The sequence below is a fragment of the Ranitomeya variabilis genome, chromosome 5 (genome assembly GCF_051348905.1).
Source record: "Ranitomeya variabilis isolate aRanVar5 chromosome 5, aRanVar5.hap1, whole genome shotgun sequence".
NCBI classification, from domain to species: Eukaryota; Metazoa; Chordata; class Amphibia; order Anura; family Dendrobatidae; genus Ranitomeya; species Ranitomeya variabilis.
This window is the reverse complement of record NC_135236.1, coordinates 438,596,202-438,606,827: the sequence shown is the minus strand read 5'-3', so window position 1 is coordinate 438,606,827 and position 10,626 is coordinate 438,596,202. Positions and strand designations below refer to the sequence as shown.

General features: G+C 41.4%; 1 protein-coding gene across 1 annotated transcript; it reads right to left on the bottom strand.

The window, feature by feature from the left end:
- Positions 1-227: 227 nt before the first annotated feature.
- On the bottom strand, positions 228-10,305 carry LOC143775048 (uncharacterized). Its single transcript, XM_077262876.1, has 6 exons — positions 10,219-10,305; positions 2,860-2,934; positions 2,345-2,540; positions 2,029-2,191; positions 1,027-1,239; positions 228-297 (listed from the first exon to the last, which is right to left on the bottom strand). The coding sequence occupies exons 1-6, from the start codon at positions 10,303-10,305 to the stop codon at positions 228-230; spliced, it is 804 nt and encodes a 267-aa protein (XP_077118991.1).
- Positions 10,306-10,626: the final 321 nt, after the last annotated feature.

The window sequence follows — 10,626 nt, the reverse complement described above, 5'->3', positions numbered from 1 at the left end:
AACACCTCATACAGCAATGTGAGACACCCAAAGAAACGTTAAAAAAAAAAAATCCAAAAATACTGTCTGACATTGCATATATGAGGTGTTTGAAGCACAAATAAATGGCGCACAGAGTGAATTGCCGAGAAGTGTACGTTAAAAGAAGACCAAATATTTTATTCAATAAAATAATTTTTTATTTGGGGGAAACAGAAAAAAAAGGGAAAAGAAAATTAGGGGGTATCCTAAACAGCCGAGGGGGGATCAACTTCCGCTACCACCGGTGACCGGTAGCTTTGAGTCCTGGAACGTGGACTGGGAGTGGAATAGGAGGAGGAGGAGGAGGAGCCATAGTCAAGGAGGCTTGACGGCAGGTCCAAACCCCCCGCAGGGTACACTAGCGAGACCGCATCATCACTATGGGAGATAGGAGGCAACACAAGCCGCCTGCGTTTTTGGCTTGGTTGGCTCTGGCTGCTCCTGCTGTGGCTAGAGCCACGATGAGATGGTGTCTGTACTGGAGCAGCCAGAACCTGTGCCTCTGTGTGTGTGTCTGTGTGCCTCCTCTTATGTTTTTTTTTTTTTTTTTTCCTGGCTTCTGCGGCATGTCCCCCAGAAGCACTCCTACGGGAGGATGAGGGCCTGGCAGGAGCAGGAGTGGGCCGCACACTAGTATGGTGCCTGTGGTGGCGTCGCTCGGCACTTGGACCAGGGTGGGGTGGCTGGAGTGACTCTGCAGCAGGAGTCGGAGTCATGCTAGCCAGCGACGGCACTACGGGCAGTGTCGCTGACTGCACGACCCGAGCCTGCTGCAGAGCCCTCACGTAAGAATTGTTGCAGTCCTGCATCACCGAAATCTGGAGTTCCGGCGTAAGGTTTTCCACCATGCCTTTCGCAATTGTGCTAAAAAAATGTTTTGCCGGATTTGAGAGCTCGGCTTCCAGGATTTCAAGGCGCCGTCCCATACTGGACATTTCATCTCTCAACGCCTTGAAACCGTTCTGGAACACCGTGCCCAAGTGCAAAAATTCAGGCATGACTGACCTGTCCGAGGCCCGCTGGCGCTGTCGGAAATACCCGAACGAAGGTGCGCCAGAGGCCTCGGGCAGGGGAAAACCTGACGTACCGGCAGCCGGTTCTCCAGATGATGGTGGTGCAGGCCTGCTGTCGCTGTGGGATGGCTGTGACGGCTCAGATGGCGATCCATGAAGTTCCGCTTCACAGGGGGGAGCTCGCTGGAGGGTGCTGCTGTGTGTCCTGTGAAAAGATAATGAAAAAATTAGTCTTCAATTAATAACCTATCACATACGCCAACTCCTGTCAAAAAAATTACATGACACATCAAAACATTACAATCCCCTGTCTCTCAGTCTGTGTGGCCTATAATAAATTGCTGATTGTTATCGCCAGCTGAGCATTAGGGCTCACGATAACAATCATGGACATACCGACGGCAGAAAATGACTGTACATTCCCTCTGCCAACGGCAATGCATACCCCTGTCATATTTTTAAAAAATTATTGTGTGAAAAACTAATTTCAAGATGCCGGCTATGTTGCAAAAATAATATAAAATTTAAGGTCTATAAAAGAATTAAAAAAAAATAAAAACCAGACTTTGCTGATCTGATCGCAGGAATGTCCATGACGTTAGGATCATGTGATCGAGACGTCATCATTATTCCTGCGATCAGAACTACACTGACTCAGAACGTAACCTGTCATGGACTACAAGGACTCTCGCTTAACCTAAAAAAATTACCGTGGATGGCCAATATGCTACGCTGACTACATTGATGGCCAATACACTATGTGCCTGGGAAATGTACTATGTGGATACGTGGCTAGAACGTGTACTATGTGGCTGCGATATAGTGGCCTGTAAATATACTATGTGTGTGGATGCATAATGTACGTGGCTGGCCAATGTACTATGTGGCTGTGCAATATGCTATGTGGCTGGGCAATGAACTATGTGGCTGTGCAATATGTTATGTGTCTGGGCAATGTACAATGTGCAATATGGTATGTGGACAAAATACTTACTGTCGGCGGCCAAGGATTGGTCTTAGGAACTGTAGTGCCCTGTTGTACTTGTAGGGCACCGACTTGGCCGCAGCAGCACCACTCCTCGATTGCTCCTCCTCAGCACGCAGCCCCTTATTGAAACGGTCCTTTATGGATCGCCATCTGGTCCTCAACTTTTTCACTGTGAATGCAAAGAAAAAAAAAGGTTACATATGTAGCATTTTAAATGGATAAAACAACCGTGTGTGATGTAAAGTTTACGCGTTGATAGCATCACACACGGTTGTGTTTATCCGGGCAAGATGGGTCATAGCAGCGTCTCAGCAATACTCACTAAAGGTGCCTTTGTCCTTCGCTGAGGCACTGTCAAAGCCATCCCACAGCGACTTTGCCACCTCTGCCCACAAACGCCTGATCACCACCTGGTCCATGTGCCGGGGGTCACGGCTGTCCCACAACGGGCCACGCTCCTGGATGCTGGAGATCAGGAGCTCCACATCTATACTCTCCCTGTGGTCCCGTTGTGAAACCTAGAAAAAATAGAAAACAAAAAGGTTACAAATAGGCAAATATAAACAACCATCATCAGCACCTGGCATGATTTGTACCTTTGCCCTATCCTTTGCCATTTGATGTATGTATATTGATGGTTTCTACACCTGTATTTTTGAATGTTTTTGTGCAGGGAGTTCAACTGTATGTTACCTTCCCCCAAATACTTGCTGCCCTGAAAAGCTATATGTAATTAAGCTTAGTAAACAGCCCTAGTGAAACCAGGTTGCTCCTAATGTTCCTCCCAGCAGGATGCTACTCAAAAAAAAAGATAAAAAAAAAACAACAAATACTCACTTGCCGGCCTGACGACACATCTTGGCACCGATCTCCCTGCTCCCGCTGTGTGCCTTCCCCCTCACTTGAAGAAGCCTGTAAAAAAATGTATACAAAAATTAGTGACAATGCTACAAATGGCAGCGAATAGTAAGCAACTGGACATAATTACTCACCGCACTCCCCCTCGCCGATTGGCTATGCTCAGAGTCACTCGCCATTATTGGAAGTTTGCTCTGCAATGAAAAAATGAGCAAAAAATCACATCCAAAGCTAACAATGCCACATACAATAAAACATTAAAACAACCACAATTGACTGTTGACTGATAGGACAATGCAAACTCAAAAAGCGCCACCACAACGCCATACATTGCAAGAGAATACAATAGAAGAAACAATACAAGAATAGACCCAAACAAAATTAAGCAAAAATAGACACCTATGTCCAAATTTTAAAAAATAAAAAATTAAAAAATAAAGAGGAAAAAAAAAGGCACAATGAAATAGCAAACTGCACGCCATACTTTACAATAGCAACAAGACATGATCCAAAACAACACCATATGGTGACATCTACCACAGAAATACATCTGAAAAAGGCGATAAATACCATTCTAGATAATAAGCAATAAACATTACGGGACAACCGCTGTTACAATATACAGCAACCAAAAGAAAAACCATAGTCAAATAGAAAAGAGAACACAAGAAATTTTTAAAAAAGGGCCCAAAAAAAAAAAAAAAAAAATTTAACTACACACTTGGCTATGGAAACATTCAATACAGGAGATATATATATGGAAGCCATACAGAAAACGACGTAACCATAATACAATTTAACATATAATGGCATATAGCAGCACGGAACAATAATATACAAATGAAACATCATAAATGTAGCCCCCCACCAGCAAGAAAAGACACTCAAGTAAAGAAAAAAAAAATGCCAACAGCATAACCATGAGCCTAGAAAACGCCATACGGTTACCCCAACTATAGAAGCCAGAAAAAGACATGCACCACAAATTTTACAATAAAAAATCTTACAAATAAAAGGCATTGAACATCCGCATGACACAAGAACAACCAAAAATAAATCCAAAACCAATCCAAACCCAGCAAGGCCGCACACAAGAAACGCCAGCATATATCAGAAACACATTAAAAAAAAATGTTAGTATTCAATAACAACCTACAGTGCCATAACCGTACAATATCACAGAGCAAACATTGCACAAATTAAATCAAAAACAAGAAATAAAACACAGAAAAAAAATTATGCAAAGAGAAATATATACTTACAGGTTTGGAAAGCAGGTTGCTCCTCTCTTCGGTCTGCTCTGTGTGCTCTGTGAAAGACAATGGCAAACCCCCCCCCCCCCTTTTTTTATATATATAGTGCTTTTTTTAAGTGTCTAGACAAAGTCTAGACAATGTTTTGCATTTTTGAAAGAAAAACGCATGCGTCGTACAACGCATCACGACGCAAGTACTTGCGTCGTCTGCGTTGTCAATGCAAGTCAATGGGAAAAAAGGCGCATCGACGACGCAAACACGACGCAAACACGACGCATGCGTTTTTTAAAAAGTCTGCGCCGCCCAAAAAATGCAACATGTTGCGTTTGCCGCGCCCTGGCAGGTGCGCCCTAACGCCGCATGCGGCGTACGACGCACCAAAACGCATGACAACGCATGTACATGCGGCGCCATGCGGCCCCAATGTTAAAGATAGGGCCGCACGACGCATGCGTTGCGATGCGGCGACGCCGCTGCGGCGCACACCGCAAATGTGAACGTAGCCTAAGTTCCTTGGGGGGTCTAGTTTCCAAAATGTGATCACTTGTGGGGGAGCTCCAATGTTTAGGCACACAGGGGCTCTCCAAACACGACATGGTGTCTGCTAAAGATTAGAGCCAATTTTTCATTCAAAAAGTCAAATGGCGCTTCTTCCCTTCCGAGTCCTGCCAAACTGTGGTTCCCCCCACATATGGGGTTTCAGCGTACTCAGGAAAAATTGGACAACAACCTTTGGGGTCCACTTGCTCCTTTTACCCTTGGGAAAATAAAAAAATTGTTGCTAAAAGATAATTTTTGTGACTAAAAAGTTAAATGTTCATTTTTTCCTTCCATGTTGCTTCTGCTGCTGTGAAACACCTGCAGGGTTAATAAACTTCTTGAATGTGGTTTTGGACACCTTGAGGGGTGCAGTTTTTAGAATGGTGTCATTTTGGTTATTTTCAGCCATATAAACCCTTCAAACTGACTTCAAATGTGAGGTGGTCCCTAAAGAAAATGGTTTTGTAAATTTTGTTGTAAAAATGAGAAATTGCTGGTCAAATTTTAACCCTTATAACTTCCTAGAAAAAAATAATGTTGCTTCCAAAATTGTGCTGATGTAAAGTAGACATGTGGGAAATGTTATTTATTAACTATTTTGTGTCTGGATTAACAGAATAAAAATTCAAAATTAGAAAATTGCGAAATTTAAAAAATTTTCACCAAATTTCCGTTTTTTTAACTAACAAATAAACGCAAAAATTATTGACCTAAATTTACCCCTAACATGAAGCCCAATATGTCATGAAAAAACAGTCTCAGAATCGCTAGGATCCGTTGAAGCGTTCCTGAGTTATTACCTCATAAAGGGACGCTGGTCAGAATTGCAAAAAATGGCCAGGTCACTAAGGTCAAAATAGGCTGTGTCATGAAGGGGTTAACTGTCATTCATAGAGTATTATGTACTTTAAGGTTCATTTCACTGGTGTATAACACTCCAAAAAAGCACTGAACATTTTTTTCTGGATTCAATTACTCACCCACATCATGACACATAGATTGCTGTCACACTCTGCAGGGAGGCATGGCACACCACTTCTCAAGCCAGAGCAGTGCATACTGGTGATCGGTTGGACAGCGATAATGCTTTCAACATGCCTGGCAGAACCACCGATCTTCCGCACTGTCCAGTCTCATCAACCAATAGTCTGGATTACGTAATCCTTACCCTGATCCTTCTCCCTCTATTTTGAATCCCAGGAGACTAGTGATCCCACACTAGGATATACCGAGGAGTTATTTACAGCATCACACCTCTCACAATGCATGTTCTAAGAAGGACAGGAAGATATGCTCTTCAGTGATGCACAAAAGTTGGAGCAGCTATGGCCACGAGAAGATGACGGTGGGGGACAGCTAATTTTGTCTAACAAAGATGATGATGAGACACAGTTGCCGATAAATCAGGTTGTTGCTAAGTCACCAAGTCAGGAGGACCAGGGTGCGGCAGTGGAAAATGAGGTGATGAATGATGAAGTCACCAACCCAACCTGGGAATGTAACATGCAGAGCAAGAACAGTGCAGAGAGGGTGGGATAGGCAACACAGAAACAGGCAGGAAGAGGCAGTGGGGTGACCAGAGGTAGAAGACGGACAACTGTTCCGCAGAACACCGACAGTCCTTAATTTCTCCATCAAAGAGTTAGTTGTTCCACATTCTGGGACCTTTTTAAAGAGGGTTCTGAGACAAAAAAAATGGACATTTGCAAACTGTGCCAGGCTAAGATCACTAGGGTAAATCATAAAAAAATAAGAAAATATCAAAAATAAACTGACAATTAGTCTAAAATATCAAAATTCGAAGATATACCCAAACAGATGGTATTGAAAAAGGACAAAATCATTCTTTATGAATACATTTTATTGATTGCTTGGATCTATATAAAAATAACACAAAACAAGGACATTATTATTATTATACAATTTTGTTTGTACAAATCAAAAGTAGCTCATGAGGGGGAGGGTATGTCCACTACAGAAAAGTGTTCCACCTATCAGGAAACCAGTATGCTAATATCAAATGAAAACAATTCTAATACCAGAGTTTTTTCAGTTTATATATCTGCTTCAGTATTATTGTTTATGACTCTTAATAATTTATCTAATATATCTAATTAAAAATTCCACAAAAGTCATGATTAAATCCACATATATTTAAAGTGTTTTAACAAAAATGTAGTCCTATTAAATATTCTAACCCTAACTCGATGGGTGACACTTCTCCAATGTAAGAATAAACAGCATATAGTGTATAATATAATAATGCTTAGGTGGAAAAAACGGAAGTGCTATGATATCCATAATAAAAGATTCAATTTTATTGACATAATAGTACAAAATTTTGTTAAAATCAAAACAAGGTGCAGGAATGTAAAGAGGGGCAAAGACGCATATAAATAACTAGCGTATCAGGTACTACATCACGTTTTAAATCATATAATGTCAGTTTCAGTGTACAGTAAGTGTGACCTGCTTATTGCCATAAAGTGCAACAGTGTCAGATGGAATTTTGGCCTATTAAGGTGCACAGTGCTAACCTCTATTTATAATATAGATTCTTAATTAAATATATCTTTTTTTCAAAATCAAGGGGGGGGCGCACTGGAGCAACAAATTATCCGTTAAGGCATTGATTCATTAGCTAGATATAAAAGGCTGACCTAGTAAATTCAGATGCTTGAAATGATTGCTACTAGTATAGTTGCTAGAAAAGGGGTAGAGCCCTTAAAAATAAAAGTCATTAGGGAATGCATATCCCTCTATGTGAGAGATAGAGCAGTTGATCACATCAAGCAAATAAGTACTGAGTGAGCCCAAATGCCAGACACAAGACTGCCCGTATTTATGAATGTTATGATCTGTTAACAAGCTTTTGTCAGAAAGGTCCGATAAAATTAAACGGTAATACAACACTATGAAGCTTATTCAAATGTTTACCTGGATAAGTTAAATGCAATAGATTGTAATAGAGCCCTGTCTCATTTCCAAAAGTCACCTAGAGCTGCTACTGCTCTGGCAGTGTTGTAGTAGAGCATGGAAGTGCCAGCTCAAAGACCACCGACTGGTGAGGGACGTCACCACGCGCTCGAACTCCCCATGCACATGCTAGCAAGGCTCTGTAAGCAGCAGAGCCCAGCTGTAGAATACCAGATCCAACATGCCGTTGATATTCTGGTGAGCCTCCATACATAACAACTGAAGAGTTGGCATGGATACATTACATGTGTGCGATTCTCCAAGACTTTAAGGACTCCACAAAGATGGTGAGCTGCGGTCCCGCTTCTATGTCTCCTTAAACAGTCTTTGCTGACAATTAAACATGAAGCTTTACATGTGGACCAGGTGGAGATGGAGAAAGACATGAGACAGGGAGATACTACCAAGCCCAGCTTCATCTCATCTGCTCAGCAATGATTGGCTAACCATGAGGAGGTGGACGCTGAGGAGAAAAAACAGGAGCTGGCTGCAATGGAGACTAGTACCCACACAAGCTTTGTCCCGTTTCTCCTACTTGGATGAGCTTAGGTGGGGAATGGGGAGGAAGAGATGGAAGAGGAGCAGAGAGAGAGTAGTCATCATGGTGGACACAGGGAAGTGTTGGCAGTAGGGGCTGGACCTTAGCACATAAGGCAGACTTTGTTTACTGTTACCTTTCCCGTTATCCTTGCATTACATTCATCTAGCCCCCAAAAGGGTACTGGTTGTTCACCTGGTTAGATCAGCACTACAAGGAGAACCTTGCATCTCTCTTTCCTGAGGTGAAGAGATCTATTAAAATGGTGCTGTAGCAAAAGGCCATTGTGGAAAATACAGTTGTGCTCAAAAATTTACATACCCCAGCAGAATTTTTGCTTTCTTGGCCTTTTTTCAGAAAATATGAATGATAGCACCAAAAGTTTTTCTCCACTCATGGTTAGTGTTTGGGTGAAGCCAAATTTGACTTGCAACTATTTAGCATATGATTAGTTATGTAGAATCTTGTCATTTCACTGCATTGTTACTGTTTTGCCCATAAAGATCTAAATTTTAATTTTTATTATTTTGTTAGTATTTTGTAGATCCACCTCTGGCTTTAAACACTGCATGAACCCTTTTGGACATGCTCTCGATCAGGTTCAATCATGTGTAGACCGAAATTTGATATCAGGTCTCTTCTAAGCATTCCCAAAGTTGCTGCATACTGGTCGACTCTCTTAGGTATGTATACAGTTTTTTCTTCAATTCTTTTCACAAATATTTGATTGGATTGAGGTCTCGGGACTGTGGGGGTCATTCCAGCAACTCTCCTTCATTGCCACTGAACTGTTTCTTCATCAAGCTCAACATGTGCTTCATGTTGTTGTCCTGTTGGAACACTATGCCGTCCTTTTCATACCCATAGTACTTGAGTGTACAAAGTAACTCATCTTGTAGGATACTCACATATAGCTCAGCAAAGTGACCACCATTCATCCTGGTCGAGTATCTAATGCCTTTGGCTGTGAAACAACCCCATATCATCAAGCTTCCTCCACCAAATTTGATATTTCCTTCAATTTCTCAATCCACTAGCCCCTGGTCTATTGACTTTTGTGTCACAGCTCCAAATCACCCATTTCAAATCCACTTTTCGTAGTTGTTTGCAAACTCAAACCAATGCTTCTTATGACAATATTGAAGTTGAGGCTTCTTCACCTTTTTTCGGGCCACCATTCCAGACTTGTGAAATGTGCTTGCATCGACGTCTGTGAGCTCACTATTGTGAAGCATACGAGCCACCTCCACTGCCGTGTTTGTCACACCAGAACTGATAGACCTTGGGATGAGCCGGCTTGTTGACTCCAATATTTTGCCTGGATGTCCATCTTTTAGCTTCTAAATGAATAGTTGGACTTTATTTCTTCCAACTGTCATGGCACTTAAATAATGCAGTTTGGCAATTTTCTTGGCCAAGAAACCGTTATCAATGAGTAGGATGATGCTGTTTCTCTTTTCTTGGGAAATCATCTCCATGGCTACAACTCAATTCAAACTAATGACATTTCACTTGGGAGTGACCCTAATAATTACTGAGCTAGGTAATGTGAGAACAGGTTGTATTATGGAGTATTCAGAAAGAAATATATTTTTCCACCACGAGGAGAAAACAGTAACAATGCAGTGACATGGCAAGAATCTGCATAACTTATCATATGCTAAGTAGTTGCAAGTCAAATTTATGTATGAGATAGTCAAGATGATTGTCTATAAAATAATGGTAGTCTCACACTCAAAGCAGTAGTGGATGGTGTGATATGGAGCTTGAAAGTCAAAAGTTCAAAACATTGTTACCCCTTTGCTCTTTACTGTATTAGGTTAGGGTCCCATCAAAGAAAAGTACATCTTGTAGGAGCTAGTGTTCTCTCATGAATTGGCCAATTTATGGTGTTTTTACATGGTGTGTATTATGGCATGCAACAAAGTCAAACTTTTTTCTACTGCTAATACATTTTTTAAACTTTCTTTATCCAAAGAGTTCAAATTTGGTTTCATCTGATCAGACTTTAATCTCCTAGTATTTCACAGGCTTGTCTAAATGTTGTTGAGGAAACTGTAAACGTGCTTGAACATGCTTATTGTACAGCTTCTCACAGGCGACGCAGCTCGCCATATTCCCTTGGCCACGATTTATTTATTTATTAGTGGAAAACAGAATATATAACGGGTTATCCTATTAACCCTAACCAGTACACCGGACTACATTTACCCGGTCTGTTTATCAGACCCATGGCACTTGTAACTTTCCCTGTGCTAGGACACGTGGTTCACTAAACAAGCAGCATACAGTTTCTTATGAAGGTCTATACCTAGACCGTCACTGTATGCGAAATAAATTGGAACCTTTTTTTTCAATATGATACATTTTGAGTGCCAAGTTTTTACTTATATTGATTTTGGGTTGTATACCCTACTTGAGCACCTATTCCAATGA